This window comes from Accipiter gentilis, chromosome 17 (genome assembly GCF_929443795.1).
Source record: "Accipiter gentilis chromosome 17, bAccGen1.1, whole genome shotgun sequence".
Lineage (NCBI taxonomy): Eukaryota > Metazoa > Chordata > Aves > Accipitriformes > Accipitridae > Astur > Astur gentilis.
In genome coordinates, this window is record NC_064896.1 from 2,669,140 (window position 1) to 2,687,229 (window position 18,090).

The following is an 18,090-nucleotide window of genomic DNA, read 5'->3' on the forward strand; positions in this document are numbered from 1 at the left end:
GACCCGCACGGCGCACGAGCATCCTAAAGGATGCTCCTCTGTGAGCTGCGATGTCCTTGGAGTGATGGGACGGGGTTGCACTCCCCGGTACGGAGGGGAGCGGGCACCGGCATGTTTTGGGGTGCAAAGCCCCCAAAACATCCCAGGTTCAGACAGGGCAGCCCGGCTGCCGCTGTGGCACCCCGAGGCCCCTCCGATTCCCAGTGTCCCACGTGAGACGAACGGATACCACCGCGGACAAACGGGCCGGTATATGGCCCAGTGAGACCCCCGGCACCCTGCCTGCCCACTCCTGCCCACGACCTGCCTCGAAGCACGGAGAAGTTTGGCCCCATCCTGCCCCACACGAGTGGGGAACCCCCACCACGCCGGGCCAGGCAGCTGCCTGGTCCCGAGTCCCCCGGCACAGGCTCCAGCCCCTGCTTCTCCCCCGGCACAAAACCTCGAAGACACCCTGGGGAAGCCCCAAATTTGCTGGGAAGGAAGGATGGAGAGGGGCTGCCAGCCAAGCTGCTCCCAAAGCAAAACCCCTGGCAGCAGCACCGGTGGTGGGACATGGGGTGCTGGGGCACCCATTCCAGATGCCTCCCCCCGGTTTGCTGCTCCCCACATGGTTTCCCAAGAGCTGGTACAGCCGGGAAGGCGAGACGATGAGAGGATGCCAACGGGGCTCGGGGCTCGGAGCAACCCAACGCCTGCTTCCACGACAGCGCTGCTGCACAGAGCCACTCTCCTCAGCCACCCCCCACCTACAAGAGACCCCCCCCCCAACTCCAGAAACCCCCCCAGCAACACAAGTCCCCGCTCTCCCCAGCCACCCACCCTCTCAGCCCTTTGGGCATCACCCCAGAGCCCAGCCAACGATGGGCATCCCCCCAAATGGGTAGCGAAGCCCCCCCTAATGCCCATGTACCCCCCACCCCCCCCATACCTGGGCAGGTAGCCGTGTTATTGCAGGTCCGCGTCTCCCGGAGCAGCCCGCTGCACAGCGTCCCGTAGGGCGAGGAGACGCAGGAGCGCGTCCGTACCTGGGATCCCTGCCCGCACGTCAGGGAGCAGACGCTCCACTGGGACCATTCCTCCGCCGCTGGGTCCCCTGCGGGAGACACGAAGCCTAAGAGAGGGTGACTTCTCCGGTGGGGGGGAAGAACCGGGGAAGGTGCCGTGAGCGGAGCTCCCGTGGGGGGCCGGGAAAATAGCCGGGCAGCACCCGTGAATGTAGGGATGAGGATGATGTGCCATGGGTGACAGGGATGATGCTGAGGATGTAAGTGGGGTGAAGGAGCCCACGTCGCCCTCCAGACCCAGCACCAGCGGCACACGGAGAAGGGGTCGGGGCACAGGATCACATCTGGCACGAGGGATAACATCCAGCCCGGGCAGTGCAGGCAGCACGGGCAGCCCGGCACAGCTCCCTCTCCCCACCGAGGCACAGCATTGACATTTACAACAACCCGGCTCTTATTAAGCTTGATGATGTCTCTGAAGCTATTGGACAGGCCAGAAGAAAAGGCCATCAGTTTAAATTAAAAAGGAATATATGGAGGAGGGCTCCGAAGGGGACAATTTGTCCTGGAGATAGGCAGGACTCAGGCTCCGGAGCACGGCTCCTACAAAGGTGACAACGTCCCGTGGCTGCTCCGCGTCACACGGGGACCCCAGGGCCGGACCGGGCCACCACTGGGGTCACCCCACACTCTGCCCAGCAGCTCCCAGGGGGGGCAGGACCCCCATGAGCATCCGAGCGCTGCCGGGAGGAGATCTGCATGCCAGGCACACGGAGCGGAGCTCCTCTCCCGGCGCCAGGGCTCATCCATCTCCCTCTCGCCTCTGAGCCCTCCGACCATAAATCAGGGGGGGCTGGGGAGGGGGCAGCAGCACTCTCAAATTACCCAGATGGATTTGCCAAATAAATACATTTGAGCTAAACAATTAATGGATTTTTTTTTTTTTTTTTTTTGCTTTACAACCCTCGGAGGAAGGTATAAAGGAAAAATATATAAATGGAGCAAATTAAGTTGGTCTGTGGGCAGGAAGCAAATCGAGTCGCTCCATCTCCATCACCCCTGCCCATGGCCAGGCACCCGAGCCCAGCACCGCCAGCATCCTGTGCCTGTCCTCGCACCGGAGCAGCGCCAGTACCTGTTTGGGCCATGTAGACGCCTGGCTCGTCCGCTGACCGTGGCCACTGGGTTTTCACCTTCTGGTTCTCCTCGACCGCATTGCCTGCAAGAGAGAAGGGCTCCGGTGAGAGCGGGCAGGGAACGGGGACACGGATGTGGATGAGCCACCGTGGGTCAGGGGACGTTGCAGGGGGGATACAGGGATGCCTGGCCCCACACCCAGCGCTGCGTGGCATCCCCGAGGGCAAGAGAGGGTTGAGCATGGCTGAGCACACTCATAGACGAAAAAACCACGTCACAGCTCCCCCAAACACGTCACCCCCCGTCACAGGGGCTGCAGCTGGAGCACAGCCCGGGTTGCCACGTCCCTGGCGTGGCCGGGGTGCCCGTGCCCCCGCCGTGCTGGGCAGAGGTGCTCTCCCGTCCCTGCTTAACAGCTTGCTGCAGTGAGGTGGCACAAATTTATGGCTCGGCTCACCAAAAATAACAAGAGATCCATCAAGAGCACTTGGCGTGAAATTAACTGGCATGTGGAGGGCTCGGCGGGAGGCGCAGCTGCGGGCACAGGGTGGGGGTCCCTTCCCCAGCCTCCCCCACGCCCCCTGGGCCACCCCCCTGTCCTGCAGCAGGGTCCCTTGTCCCCGTATCTGGATGGAAGATGCTGGCGAGTTCCCATGCGCTTGCCCCAGGCACAGCACGGCAGCACCGGGGCGGCTGCTGCCGGTGGATGCCGTGTACCGTGGGAAGCAGCGGGGGCTCCCCTGGCCACCATCGATGCCACCTCGGGCACGTGGACCCCCAAAAACGCCATGGGCACCTCGCTGCTGTGCCAGCCAGGACAGCAGCCAGGGATGGCACAACCGCCTCGCCGAGCTGCCCCGGCACTGCCGGCTGAGCGTGGCGATGTCCCCAAGGGACAGCGGGGAGGTGACATGGGGACACCTGGCATTGGCGGGGGAGCCCTCAGCCACGCTTTGGGCATGCCGTGGCTCCTGTTGCAACACACAGAGGTGATATACGAGCCCCAGGCAGGGAGCACTGCCTGCACTGACACTTATTAGTACCATAAACCAGACCCAAATTTACTGACTTTTGCCTTCAACGCGGCGTAACCCCTGCCCAGGCCTGTTCCCTGCATGGGCTCCTTGCCGTCACCGCCGGTGCAGCCAGGCACCCTCGGCTCCTCTTCCCATGCATCCCGCTCCGTGGCATGGGGGGGGGGGGTGGAGACGGACCCGGGAAAGCCGAGGGGCTGCCCTGGGGGGGTCCGTCAAACCGTGGGGCTGAGCTCCCCGCGGGGCCGCCCACCCCCATCAGCGGCACGGCAGAATTACGCACGTCACGGTGAGCGCCCGGGGAAAACCATAAATCCCGAGGATATACGAGGGCGCTCTCCCCGGCTGTGTTCGACAGAGACACCAAATTCAATTTCCTTCGGAAAGCACTAAATCCCCAGCCGTCACCGCGGGGCGGCGACGGCCGTCCCTAGCACCTTCCGCCCCGGCACCCAGTCCTGCCCGGGGGGTGCCCCACGCCGTGGCACTGGAAGGGGCTGGAAGGGTAGGGGGGTTCTTCTGGGGACCTCATGATGTCCCCCAAGGCCAGTCATGGTCCCGGCAGCCGTGGCCCCATCCCGGCATCACCTCCCCAGGGGCTGGTTCCTGAAGGGTGATGGGTTTGGGGGCAAAGGGGGAATGCAGCCCAGAGCAAGCTGGAACCGCTCAGCTCCAGCGCTGCAAGCTCTGCGGGGGGTGTACGCCCTCCAAAGACACCCCCCCCCCCCCCCATTGCACGGCTGCAACGCACCCAATGTCACCCCACCAAGTTTCGACCCCAACCCCACACCCATCCAAGCTTCCCACCCGCGTGGACCCAGCACCGCATCGCACCGGGGGGCTGCATCTCCCCATCTCCCACCACGTCGTCCCCCTCCCCGGATCCCGTGGGAGAGCTGCGTCACGGAGGGGACGGTTCGGGGACCACGGACCCCCAGGGTGGGGGAGGAGGGGGTTTGCCACCATGGGTGGGAGCGGGGAGGCCGGGCGAGCGGCTGGGCGGGTGCCAAGCCCCGCGTCGCTGCGCTGCGCGGCTGCGGCGCGCTCGGCGGAGGAGAGCCGGTGAGATCAGCGCTGGGCGCCCGCCAAGGCTCGGCTCACAAGCGCCATTCAGCCCCCCGGCCCTGCCTGCCACCGCCACCCTGAAAGGCGACCATTCTCCACCCCGCAAAGCGACGGGGGGGAGGCCAGGTGGAAGCCCCGGACCCCCCCCTCCCCGCTTCGCTGCCATGAAGGCCGCTCTGTGCTCCAACCCTGCAACCCCGCAGCCCGGCCCGGTGATGCAGGCGAACGGCTTTTTGGGGAGGGGAGGGTGGGTGGAAACACGGTGCGGGGGCTCGCACCGACTGGCAACGGCGCGGTGCAACGGGGCGGCCGAGGCAGCGCATTACCCTTGCGGCTCCGGCGCCGCAATAACATTGTACCTCCGGGCACCTCCAGGTTTTAATTGAATGTCAAATGTAATTTGGGGAAGGAGCGGGAGTTCACGCTCTCGCCATTGCGGCTGGTCGGCGTGCCGGTCCGTAGAAAGGCGGCAGGCGGCTCGGTGCCTGAGCGTGCCGGGTCTGCAGGGACCCCCCCTCTCCAGCACCCAGCCTTGGCATCCTCTCTTTAAGCCACGCTCGGCGTTACTAACCCCCAGCAAACCGGCCGTGGGGAAGTTTAGGATCTCCTCGCTTCTCGAGGGGATGGAGCATCCCGCAGCCCCGCTCCGCACCTGCAGCACCCGCTGCTCCCCACGCAGCCCCACGGCGGGTGCCAGCCCCTGCAGCATCCCTGGGCCAGGCTGACCTTGGGGGATGGCATCTGAACCCAGCACTGAGCTCTTAACTGTCCATGTGGAGTTGCATTTAAAGGGGAAAAAAGGAAGAAAAAAAAAAAAATATATAAAATCAGCTCAGGCAGCTCCCCTTGGGATGAGGCGATTTATAACCCTGCAGCTGTAACGGACCGGGGATTTAGTCGGGGGATCTGCCTGTAATGACATTTAGCTCCTGAAATAAATGCTAAAGCCCAATGAAATTATATATATACCCACAGCCCATCACCACCACCTAATCTGCTGGATAAAGACTCCACACAGCTAAGTTGGGGATTGCTCCTCCCCGTGCATCACCCGGGCCTGGCACGGGGGAACATCTGGCCAGATGTGCCTCAAAACCCCTGCTTCACCTCGCCAGGCTCGGCAGAGACGCCCCACAGGCGAAGGGTGCGCTTGGGCGAGATGGCTCCCGGCCACGGGCAGCCCGACCCCGGTGCCCAGGGCGCTGGCGAGCACGGCTGCTTTATCTTCGCTTGAGGTTTCTGCAATTCCGTAACAAGCAAATGGCTTCATTCCGCCTGGTTAATAGCCCGGCCGCGCCGTGCCGCCGTGCCGTGACATCCTGCCTGGAATAACAAGTGCCCGGGCTGCAGCAGTCAAGGGTAATTTGCCACGGGAAAGGGTCATTTTACCTGCAAATTGTTTTCCACATCTCCACCAATGCAGAGTGATAGGGCTCATGCTCCGGGCTCGCAGTCAGGCGAGCAGCAGCCTTGTGCCGGAGAAGCGACGAGCAAGGCTCCGGGGCCACGCAGGCTGTGCCAGAGCAACCGTGGCAAACAACCGGGGCCGGCACGGCGGGGAGCGGCACTAACAAGGCCGGCCGGACCGCAGCGAGGGCAGAGCGAGCTGCGGCTCCACCGAGCCCGGCCGTCGCTCCGGCGAGACGCACGTGGAGCCGGGAGCGTGAACGGGATCTGCGCTTCGCACGGCTTCCCCGCTCCGTGCGCGGCACCCGATTCGCGCCCTCCTTCCCCAGGGGAGCGTGCACGAGCGGGATCGATCCACCGCACGGCTTCCCCGCTCCGTGCCCGGCACCTCTGGGAAGCAACGCGCGGAGCGAGGGCGTCCATCCCTGGGGAGTTCCCTCCCCGCACCCCACTCACCGTGCGGGACCTCGGGCAGGTCGAAATCATTGGCATTCGCAGAATGCAGGTCGGTGGGGCAGCAGTCGCCGGCGGCGGGCGGCGGGGCGGGCGTGCGGGCGGCGTGCCGCGTGCCGTTGCGCCGGGGTGCCGGCGGGCTTTCCGCCTGGCAGCTGCAACCGGCGTGGGTGAAGCCGCAGCGGCGGGCGCCGGGAGCCTGCAGGCACTCCTCCAGCCAGCGGCAGAGCACGCTGCAGGTGAACTGGCTGGAGTTGTTGTTGTTGATGAGCAGCACCTCCACGAAACGGAATTCCAGGGCTTGGGGGGCCAGGAGGCGGGGGGCCGCCTCGGGCTCGGCCGCCAGGCACAGCTGCACAAAGTTCTTGTCGAAATGGAGGAAAGTGAAGGGCCCCGCGCCCTCGCACAGCTCCAGCTCGGCTTCCTCCTCCTCTTCCTCCTCCTCCGGCCGCTGGCGGGCGGGCGGGGGGCTGGCGGCCTCGCCGCGGGGGTCGCAGGTGTAGTTGGCCAGGTAGTGGTCGAGCGGCAGCACCATGGGCGAGAAGTGGGTGCAGACCTGCTCCTCCCGGTTGAAGCGGAGGTAGAGCGAGTACTTGGTGGGGTCGGGGTTCTCCAGGGTCCAGGAGCAGCCGGAGGAGATGGTGGGGAAAAGGTCCTTGAGGGAGAAGGAGCCGTAGAGGACGCCGGAGGCCAGAGCGGAGCAGGCGCTGGGAGCCGGGTCGAAGCCCCGCGTGAGCCACAGGAGAGACGATATCACAGCCAGTAAGAGGGGACCAGCAGCGGTCATCCTATGGCATTTGCCCTGGGGGGAGAGACAGACGGACAGACAGACAGACAGATGCTTACCGGGAGGCACGCCGCTGCGGCCGCCCCGCTGTGTCGGGGGAGTGCGGAGCTGGTACGGGGAGGTCAGCATCCTGCACCGAAGCCCCGGCCGGTGTGGGAGCACCATCGTGGCTGGTCCGTGTCTCCAGCCGCCACTTTGCAGGCAGGGGACAGCCATCGGAGACCCCCATCCCATCCCCCAGGCTGTGCCAAGGCAGCCCCCAGGCTGGGGAGCGGGGCAGCGCAGACCGGGGACTTTACCCCAAAAATACCAGAGCAGAGACCTGGCTCCCACCCCGCAGCCGGCGGACCCCCACCGCAGTGACCCCCCCCTGCCCTCAGCTCACCCGCCGGAGCCGGCCAAGCACAACCTGGGCAAAAAGCCACCGAAGAGCTTCTGCCCGGACGGGGCTATAAAAAGCCTCGTAGCTATTGCCGGTGCCCCAGAGCGGTGTGGGGACAGGCCGGCTGCTCGGTGAAGGAGCCTGGGGTGATGTGCTGGGGGTGCACGGTCACCCCAACAGCGTGGTGTCCCCCCCACCCACCGCGAGAGCCCGGCACAGGGCGAGCGATCGTTAAAGTACATATTTCTTGGACACCACGCTGGGTACGCAGCAGCATCGCCGTGGATAGCTTTTTAATAACTCATTAATAAAATAATGCACACGGTGGCCTTATTAAGCAGGACCAGAGCGTGGCTCTACAGAGGCCGAGGCCACCGCGCACGTGTGTTGGCATCGCTCTGCTGGGCCAGCCTGCGCCCGGGGCAGCGGCAGCGAGGGGGCAGCCCCAGGGACGGCGGGGTGACCGCAGGGGATGGATGCCATTCCAGAGGTTGATTTCCAAAATCACCGAGGACCCCGCTCCCCTCCGTCCCAGTTATGCGTGAGGGACGCCGAGTGCTCGGCACGACGCAGGGATGCTCTTCTCCGTCCCCAAAGAACATCTCCTGCCCCCAAATCACCCCTGGCTGAAGCTCTGGTACCAGGGCATCCCCCTGCTCATCGGGGAGGGAGCCTGAGCCTCGGCCGAGCCTGCGCCGAAGCCACAACAGGCACATTAGAGAGCTAAAAATAACCCGGCTCTCATGCAACAGGCTGGCGCTGGCTCCCGCTGCCCCGGCAGCACGGGGGGCTCGGTGCCGGCAGCCGGCCCCCGCCAGCGGCACGCAGGCATGGGGAGAAAGGAGCTGGGATGGAGCCAGTGGAAGCAGCCAGGCCTGGGGTCGGATCCAGGCAGGACCCCCTGATGTAAGCAGGGAGATCTGAGGCAAAAGAAAACCTCACTTTCCTGCAGCCACTTCCACCCCTGGGAGACCCTGGGGAATTCAGCAGGAGACCCGTCCCCCCCAACCCGTGGCAGCAGCAGCAGGGAGCCAAGGGGCAGGCAGAGCGGGGAGCCCCATGGGCATCCCCCACTGATGCTCCTCCAGCACCCAGCGAGGATCTGGGGTCCCCCGGCGAGTCGCAGCCCTCCACTGCTCCGGGAGAGCTGGGGATGGGAGGAGGAGGAGGAGGAGGCAGAGGAGGAGGAGGTCAGGCAGGGACACGCTGCCGTTCTGCAGCGAGCTCCTGGGGCTCCTGCAGCCTGGCAGGGACACAAGATGGTGCTTGCTTCCTTCGCCCGGGAGCGGCAAGGAAGGATGCTCCGGCACCGCCATCCGTCCATCCGTCCGTCTCTCTTGACCGGCTCCTGCCGGTGGCCAGCTTGCCTGCCTGGCTGCCGCTGGGGCAAACCGGCTACTGGGAAGCTCAGCGGGGATGGGCACGGCCGGACAGTCCGCTGCTGTGCCTCCCCGGGCTTCCCGCGTTTTAAACACGGCACCGTGCGAGACCCAGGTGCTCTGGACCACGGGGAGCCTCCCCACCATCCCAAAAAACCTGCCGGGCCCAATGCTGCGGCTGCCTGAGAGCCCGGCACTGTGCCGTAGCTGCTCCTGAAGGCCAGGGCTCGTTAAGAGCAGATCAAATCTGATACAGCTCGTTCAGCACCAGCCCCGCTCCCTGCAGTGCTTGCTGTTGCTGCTGCAGTGAAAATATTTCATTGAGCTGCAAGCTGGGCCCAAGAAAATATTTAACATCTGGGGCACCCAGTCACCCAGCGGGAGTTGCTGAGCAGTTTGAGAAGGGGTCACCGTCACCCCCCACCCGGCACGGTGGCGAGGACCTCGCACCCAACAGCATCGCCGTCGGTGTGCTCCGGCAAGGGTGAGCCCAGCCTCGCCGGGGTGCCAGGGCACAGCCCCGCTGCCCATCGCCCCTCCGAAACGGCCTCGGTCCGTGCGGAAGAAACCGCCTGGCACCGGCATCTGCATCCCGGCACCGGTGGCAAAGTCTGCGGATGAGGGGGGGGATGCCGGGTGCCCCCAGGGACCCGCCGCACCCAAACACCTTGTTGAGCTGCTGCGGGAGCAGGCGCTGCTCCCCGGGGACGGGGATGGGCACCTAGAGGATGGCTGGCACAGGCTGGCACGCTCGCCCACCGCAGCACCCGCTCCAGCCCCTTCCATTTGCCTTTGTTCCCCGCCCGGGGAACAGGGAAGGGGGTGGGTTTTTAATTAAAGCTTTTAAAGAGCCATCACAGAGCCGAGAAGCGACCGTGCAGAAGCGACATCCCGGGCTCCCCGTCCTCGGCAGTCAGAGCACGGTCCCTCTCCATCGCTGCCATCGCATCCCTCCTAGCTCCGGTAACCGGCAGGATCCAACCAGGGCTCGCCTCTCCCTCGCCAGCAGCCGCGGCACAGCAGGAAAAGGCACCGCTTCACACCAGCCCCGCTCGCGCCACACAAACAGGTTGTTTCCCTGAAGATGCTTCGCCTGAATGGGGATTTCGGCAGGGACCTGGTCCAGCTCCATCCTCCCGGCACGGCGGGGGCTGGCTCCTGACCATCGCGCTTCTGCTCGGCCGTGGCCACCCCTCTCCGGGCAGGCAAAGCCAGAAACAACCAACCAGCCCCAAAAGTGATAAACAGGCGGCACTAAACCCCGCTGGCATTAATAATCTGAAAAACGATTAATAGCAAAGTAAAGGAGATTTGGGTTTTGAGAGACACGGTTTTTAACCCGGCAGTGTTCTTTTAATAGGCTGTAGAAAATACACGATCCGTAAGAATTCCTAACACGAGGATGGCTCGGGACAAGGGCACGAGGCTAAGGAAGGACCGGGCAGTCCTCGGTGTTGAATCACGATGGGAACGGCATCACTCCCTGCTGAACGGCAACAGCATCTGGGGAGGAGCAGGCTGGCCGGCGGCACGGCACGGCCATGCGGCCAGAAAACGGGCTCCATCCCATGGGAGCACATCCCTGCCTGCCCAGAGGTGATGCCGACGAACAAAGCACTGTAACGAGCTCTTCCCAGCCAGGAGAGTCTGCAACCCTCCAATTTCCAGGATCTTCACTAGCGGTTCAAAGGCATCCGGGAACTTCAAAGCCGCCTCCGCTACCTCCGCGCTCAATCCTCGCCGCTCTGTGCCCGTCCTCCCAGCACGAGGAACCCCCAGCACCAAACCCCTGCCCGGCCCTCAGCACCACCGACACAGCCTCTCCGCCAACTAATTAACGCTGCGAGCATCGCCGGGCGAAAGTACCGGAGCAATCTCGCTGAGATCACAGCCTTCGGTCCTCACCCCCCCCCCCCAAAAAAAAACACAGCTTCCCGCAAAGCATGTGCGTGCACACGTGCGTGCACGCGTGGGCTCCCGTGCACGCACGGCCACTCGGCGGGTAGACGGGTATCCGTGCCGCTCCCACCCACCGCGGCACAATCCGCCCCCCGGCGCTTGGCACCACGTTTCCCCCCCCCTGCTCTGCCCTCCCACGTCTCCCCCTTCCCCACGCACTCCCCCTCTCCCTCTGGCTTCCCCGGCGCTCTGCCACCACCTTTCCTGAAGCAGGCAGGCTGGCAGCAGCACCGAGCTGTAATTAATGGTGCCGCTTTGCCAATCCCTGGCTCAGCCTCGCTAGCACTGGCAAGCACAGGCCTTTTTATTTATTTTACTTAACTGCTGTTGGTAAAACTCCACTCCAAAAGCAAGGCCGAGAGACAGCACAGTGAAATCTCCACCAGGATTAGGGATTACGCTCTGCCAAGGAACAGGGTGTGCTGCCTCCCCCTCTGCAGCTGCGGGGGTCCCTGGAGGCGAGTCACCCCCCACATTCCCCCCCCCCCCCCCCGGCAGCAGGGCACCCGCAGGGGTTGCGGCAGCCGCGGCTGCTCCCATCGCTCTCCCGCGGCCTCTTCCGAGTAGTTTTCACGTTGCTGGGATGCGGCTCCCTCTTCTCCATCAGCTCCATCCTGCCCTAGGACCGTATGGCAAAGGAATGGGGGGGGGCTGAGAGCCCCAGGAGGGCTCCAAAGGGGGGGGGCTGAGTCACAGAGGTGGCAGCAGGAGGGTGGCAGCCTGGATGTGTGCTCACGCCGGAGGGGGAGTTTTTTTGTAACCCACCGTCTCAGCCAGCCCCAGATCCGCTGGGAGCCTCCGAGGTGCCCCGAGGAGGAGAAGGGGCCTGGCTCCAGCCCACTCCTGGAGGACATCAAGAACGAACAGACGGGATGAGAGCAGGGGGGACGCGATGGCCCCCGTGAGCACCGAGGAGCTATGGAACCTCTGATGCTTGGCAACCGAGCCGGGTGGCCCGGAGCCAGCCCCGTCCCCGTTAGAGGACGGCTCCATGGTAGGAAATGAGTTTGCAGGGCCTCGGTCCAAATTCCCATGGAGGAGCTTTGAGGCGTCGCAGCAGCCCAGCCCCAAGGGCTGTGCGGGGGTGGCGGGGGCTGGACCAGGGCTAGCGGCTCATCCCATGGTCTGTGCGTCCATCCGTCCGTCCAGAGCATCACCTTCCTCCGGGCAGAGGGGGCACGGGGAGCCCATCTTGCATCCCCCATCCAAGCCGGAGCGCAGGGACTCAGCAGCGATGGGAACAGCCCAAGCGAAGGAAAACCCATCTATTCCCTCTGCTCTGGGTGGGAGGCCGGTGCCAGGGCCGAGGAGCCCACCGGCGAGGACAGAGCCCACTGCAGCGCTCCAGGAAAAGCCCGGCACCCCCGGCCCAACGCCTGTTGCCAGCACGGCAGAGATGTCACGCCGGGCAGAAAGGCTGCGCTGCCGAAAGGTCCTTAGAGGTGTCGAGAAGAGCCGGAGGCAACCGGGAAGAGCAGGCAGCGTGTCCCAGCTGGTGCTGAGCACCTCTGCCACGCAGCTGCCGGTCGGAGAGAGAGCCGCCTGCGATGCCAGCTCCGTATCCATTTTCTCTCCGGCACAGACCAAATTTGTAGGATCCCAGCTTCTTGCAAACTCCTTGGATGAAAGCAGGGTCAAGCTGGCTTGACAAGCAACCGGGCAGGCCTCGAAGAGGAACCGCTGCCAGGCTCCGGCACAGAGGGGCTGGCACTACCCCACGGCCAACGCCAGCACCCGCCGCCATCCACGCTGCCGGTAACGAACCCCACTGGGAAACGGGGCGCCGAACCTCCCCGACGAGGGCGGCCGGAGGGCAGCCGGGCGATGGTGACGACAGCCGCGCCGCCCCGCTCCTCCCCACGGGCACCCGGTGCGAGCACCATGAGCCGGCTCCCTCCCCACCAGCCCTCCTCGGCTCTGCCACCGCCACCGCCTTCGTCGGCAGTGGTGTTTGTGGGGGGGGGAAGAGGTCAGTGCCAAATAACCGCCCCGCCGCCCACCGGGAGCCCTCCCGACGGCACGGCTGAGCGCCAGCCCCGCGTCACCGGCTCCACGCGCGCCCCAGCCGCCGGCAGCGCCCCACCAGAAACCCCAACCGGTCTCTTTGCCACAACCCAGCCCGGCCACCCCAGAGCCACCTCCCCACGTCACCGGTGGCCCCGGCTGCCAAGGCGCCATCCGGCACAGGCAGCAGCGACATGACCTAGAAAAGCAAAGGGTTGTTCACACGCTGCGCTGCCGCGAGCCCCCGGCACCGAGCGTGCAGGCGCCGGTGCACAAGCGCCCTCGGCACCGGCCGGGGTTGCGGGAAAAAAAAAAAATCTCCCCGTGCTTCAACAAGTGACCTGCGTGGGCACACGCGCGTGCACACGTGGCACCGCTCCCGCCACGAACCCCGGGGTTCGCCGGGGCCCCTGGGAAGGGAAGCAGCTCCCCCGCTCCCCCCCGGATCCGGCTGCCACCTGTACGCCGCACGTGCCCGCGCCGACACACGCCGGGCGCCCACGTGTGCCCTCGCTGCACGCCCACGGTCCCCGGGGTGCCGTTCGCCCCAGCGGCACGGCCGTGGCACGGGGGCTTCCCGCAGCCCTTCCACGCTGGCACCGAACAAAGCCCCACGCAGGGAAGAAACCGTAAAACCGCCTGCCCGCTGCCGGGGGCTCCGCCAACACGCCTGCCCACGCACCCCGATGCGTGCCGATTCCCCGAGGGCCCTTGGCCGGGGGTGACGACGGCGGGGCCGGCTCCGGCGTGGGGATCCCAACCCGCCGAGCGCCCACGCGTGCCGGGCTGGCGCCCACGCGCCGAGGCCGGCAGGGATGCCGGTGGGCAACCGGGCGCCCGTGGCCTTGCTGGATGACACGCCAAGGCACCGCGGTGCCACGCGTGTGCCCGGCAACACACATGTGCCCACCGACAGGCGTGCAGCCCCTCCGCCGGGGGGGCTACCGGAGCCCTGACATTGCTTGCGGGGAGGGACCGGCACACCGGGGGGGGGGGGAAAACCGGCAGCCCCGGAGAAGGAGGAGGACCGGCAGCCCCGGGCATGCCCACCGCTCGCAGCCAACCCCGGTGCCGAGCCCGCTGCCGCCGCAGCCCCGCGCAACTTCCAAGCAGGGCCGGGGCCGCCCGGGGGATACCACTACCCGCACCGGGCACCGGGTACGGGGCACCCCCGGTACCGCGGCGCGGTTCCAACTCCCCCCGGCCCCTTCAGCCCCGTTACCGGGGCAGGAAAGTTGTCCCGGGATGGGCGGTAAGATGACAAGACGAACCCGGGGCTCTCTACCAACCGGCAGCACCGACAGCCGCATCCCGCATCCCCGGCGAGCTGCCGCCCCCGCTGCGCCGCGGAGAGAAACGGCGGGGGGTTGGCGGGGGGGGGGGGGGGGGGGGGAGCGGTGCGCACCGCGGTGCACCGGGAAGGAGACGGGAGGGGGGAGGTCGGTACACCGACCGGGGGGGGGGTAGGGGGTCTCGGTTCACCGGGGGGGGGGGGGGGGGGGTTGTATCCCCGCCGCCTCTTACCTGCGCTCCGTCAGCAGCGCGTATAGCCCCGGCGCGGCGCGGCGTGCAGCGGGCTGGCCATCCCCGAGCGGCGGCGACGGGAGCGGCGGCGGCGGCGGCAGCAGCAGCAGCAGCAGCAGCAGCCGGTGCCCGGGCGCGCCCGGGGGAGCGCGGCGGCGCGCGGGGCCGGGAGCGGGCGCGCGACGCGCCGGGCCCCGGTGGTGGTAGCGGCGGCGGCGGCGGCGGCGGCGGCGGGGAGGGAGGGAGGGAGGGAGGGGGGAGGGGGGGGAAGGGGGAGGCGGGGGCGGCGGCGGCGCGCGCGGCTCGGGCACTTGCTGCATGCGCCGGGCGCGGGGCGGTGTGACAGCGGCGGGCACGGCGGGGAGCCTGCGCGGCGGCGGCGGGGCCGCCTTCGGGAGACCGGGGGCGGGTAGAGGTGGGTGGGTGGGTGGGTGGGTGTCCCGTGTCCCCCTCCCCTCCCCGCCACCCACTCACCCACCCCCGGTCGCCGCCACCCCCGGGAGCGGTGTTCTAGGGAGGGGGAGAAGGTGACCCCCCGGAATGCTGCAGCGCTTGGAGAGGGGGGGGGGGGGGTGTTTGTGCACGTGGAGGGCTGCCCACCCACGCGTGGATGTGGTGTGCGCACGGGTGTTGTGCTCCTTGGTGGTGGGGGGGGGGGTGGGGGGTGCGTGGGTGGCGTGTACCCGCACACGCGGGAATCGGTTTGTGCGTGTACGGCTGGGTGGGCCGCGTGTGCACACCCGGGGTCCGTTCGTGCTTGCCGAGGCGTGGGCAGCGCACGCGTGCACGGCAGTGGGTGCCGTGGCGCGGCCCTGTGCGGGATAAAGGCGCTCGCCGGCAGCGGCCGTGGCGCGCACGCCTGCGGGCCTTGGCCACGCTTTGCAGGGGTGCGGGGAGGGCTGGGGTGCAGGGAGCATCAGCACCGGGTGAGAAACGGGGGCTGGCACGCCCCACGGTTGTACAAACGTGGCACGAGCGTGCGTGACACGGAGGATGTCACACTCCCGGAGCCACGGTGGTGTTTGCGTGGGCTGCAGAGCTGCAGTTTCCCGTGGGAAGGCCATGCACAGATGGGATAAACCTAAGCATCTTGGTGGCCCACGGGCAACTGAGAGCAGCTGGCCCAGAGGCTCCGCTCTAGCCCGGATCCTGCCCAGGGCAGAGCCAACCAGGAGCACGGGGACCTCTGGTTTGGAGGGGACGGGGTGTCACCGCCACGGAGCCCCAGCCCCGCAGCAAGGAGCCCGTTGGGATGTGGCACGGCCTCGCTGCCACGCCGCAGGAGCAGCGCAGCTGGAAATGCGGCGTGTTCCCATCGCCTGCCTGTCCACCTCCGCTGGCTGCATCCTGCCCAGCGCTGCGTGCGCTGTGCTCAGCCCTGGGGGTGCACGGGTCTCCGGGTGATCCCTTGCAGCCTCCATCCGGGGCTGTCCGTGACAAAGGCAGAAACCGGGTAGCAGGAGGCACCGCCGGGACCACTGCTCAGCACCCTGGGGATCTGTAGCTCAGCGCCAGCCCTAATCCAGCCCGGCACGGCTGGAAGTGGTTATATCCACCCGAGACCTTTGTGCTGTTCAGCTCCTTCCCTCCCTGGCGTTCCCTTTTCCCAGTCCTCCCCTGCGGCCTGTGGGTGCCTGACCCGGCGTCCCCAGACAGACACTCATCCCCTCTGGGTCAAGGCTGAAAGAAAGCACACCAGCTTTTCAGACTGTTCTTTATCCAGGGAGAAAAGCATCATTAGCTCAGACATAACTGGAGGATATTCCAGAACCCGTCTCTGTAAATACAGATCATTGCAGCGGCTGCAGCTCAGCAGAAGGGCAATCCCAAACCCATGGCTCTCTGGGTCACGCTCTCTGCTTCCCGCGAGGTATTTGCTCCCGCAGCCAAATAGGTCTGCACACTTGATATCCTTCCAAATTTCCAAACGCATCGCTTGTCACCAGCTACCGCTGCCCCGCGAGCGATGCGGGATGCGATGCGGGATGCGATGCGCGATGCAATGCGGATGCGATGCGCGATGCGGTGTGGGATGCGATGTGGGATGCGATGCGCGATGCGATGTGGGATGCGATGCGGGATGCGGTGCAGGATGCGGTGCGGGATGCGATGCGGGATGCGATGCGGGATGCGCAGTGCCCGTGGGCTCTGCCCCGACCCTGGTCCTGGCTGTGGCACAGCCTGGCTTGCATCGCTCTGTCCTGCAAGAGCCCGCTGCCACCAGGCCTGGCCACGGCCCGTGGTCGTGCACGTTAGCATCACCCCGTGCCTGCTGCTGCTTTTCCAGGGAGGGAGTCATTTCCAGCCTCCACATCACCCCCCCCCCCCCCGGCCCCAGGCTCCCCACTGCTGCAGGCAGCATCACCCAAAATCTCTGCCTCTGGTGGGACCCTGCCTGTGGCAAGGAGGGGCTGTAAGGCTCCGGTACTGGGTGGGGGGGGGCCGAGCTGCGGGAACCAGAGGCACCCACTGTTACCAGGACAACTGGGTGCTCCCTGGAGCTGCTTGTTGCTGCTTCATCCCTGCAAACCTTCCCCCAGACGCAGCCTGAGCTCTGCCACCGGCTGTGCCCCCAGCCCAAAGCAAGGCAAGAGGGATGCTCAGGCCCCCCCACCAGCCCCCTGCGCCAGGCAGAGCTCAGGAAGGTGCTAGAAACCCCATAGCCAAAACAAAGCATCTCCCCGGTGAGCCGTGTGAGTGCCCGCAGCTCCCAGGGTATTCCTCACCCCTGTGAACTGCCGGGATGCAGGGAAAAACACTGGTCAGGGCACTCAGCCTCACCCGTGCCCGTGGATTTGGGGGGGGGGGCTGAGGATCAGCGCAAGCAGGCAGCTCGCAGGGCATAATTAGAGCAGCGCCCGCGCGTGCGGAGGTTGTAACACCAGGGCTTTGCCTGCTGGATGGGAGTTAGACCTGTCCATTAAGGCAATAATAACCCGCCAGGTTGACACAAGGTCCCCGGTGCCACCACGATCATTATGCTGGCGCTGCCGCCACGGCTAACAGCATCCACCCACGGGCACCGTCGGGACAGCCAGCACCGGGCAGGAACCGGCCGAACCCTCATCCCCAGCCAGGGCTCCCGAGGCAGCCGGCATCGTTGCTTTTCCGACGCCGGGCTCTTATTTCTCCTTCATTTGGCACAGAAATCAGGGACAGGGGTAGAGTCACCGAGATGGCAGCTACTCTGTGCTTGGCCCTGGATGAGGATTCAGGGAAGAAAGCGACTCCAGCTCCCAGCCGGGGGGATGTGGGGATACTGCAACCAGCTCCCAAGCTTCCGTGGTTCCCGATGGGCCCGATCCCCAGGGCTCGTCTCCCCCGAGCAGGGCACGGAGCAGCAGCTTTTCAGAAAGGCTTAGCAGGAGCATCTCGGCTCGAACCGCGGGGCGAGACGGGAGCAGAAGGCAGCCCCCAAGAAGCCGGTAACTGTAGCCGCCTGTCTGAATCGCTTCCCATAAACTTCGCTGTGAATTGCTCCAGTGAAAAAACAAAAGCAGCGATAAACAGGAAAGTTTGGTTTGCGAGATAATCCGCTCTAATGGGAAGAGGCAGTAAGTGCCGGCGGAGGAGCCTTCGCCAGTCGGTCGGTGCCCATCACCGGGACGGCTGGACCAGCCCGGCACCAGCTGCCCACAGCTGCTGCTCCCCTCCGAGGTACCTTCACGTGAAGTTTTCTGCTAGTGGTGGCAGGGAGAGAAAAGCGAAGGAAAAGGAGCGAGGGAAGCCTGTGCAATGAGCAGAAAAGGAAGGATATGAATAAGCTCTAAAATAAATTTCACTTCGGGGTTTGTTCTGGACCAAAGAGCACTGCCACGGCGGCGCAGCCAACGGCCGATCCCAAGCAGCTCCCAGACCTACGGACACGGCCGTTGTGCCCAGGAAGATGGGTCTCAGCTCTGCATCTTCTTTTTAATTTTTCCAGGCACTTTGTGTGCAGAAGGATGGTCCG

At 65.9% G+C, this 18,090-nt stretch overlaps 1 protein-coding gene across 5 annotated transcripts in view; it reads right to left on the reverse strand.

The window, feature by feature from the left end:
* Positions 1-14,234, reverse strand: part of ADGRB2 (adhesion G protein-coupled receptor B2) — a 30,196-nt gene extending 15,962 nt beyond the window's left edge. For 4 of the 5 annotated variants that reach the window (XM_049820263.1, XM_049820261.1, XM_049820265.1 and 1 more), the window contains exons 1-4: positions 13,904-13,946; positions 6,107-6,905; positions 2,143-2,226; positions 932-1,096 (exon numbers count right to left, since the gene is read on the reverse strand). In XM_049820263.1, coding sequence (XP_049676220.1) covers positions 932-1,096; positions 2,143-2,226; positions 6,107-6,905; positions 13,904-13,924 — 1,069 coding nt within the window. In that variant the 5' untranslated portion in view covers positions 13,925-13,946. Of the gene's footprint in view, positions 1-931; positions 1,097-2,142; positions 2,227-6,106; positions 6,906-13,903; positions 13,947-14,138 lie in introns of those variants that run through there. The other variant, XM_049820262.1, reaches the window with a different exon arrangement.
* Between the last annotated feature and the right edge of the window lie 3,856 nt (positions 14,235-18,090).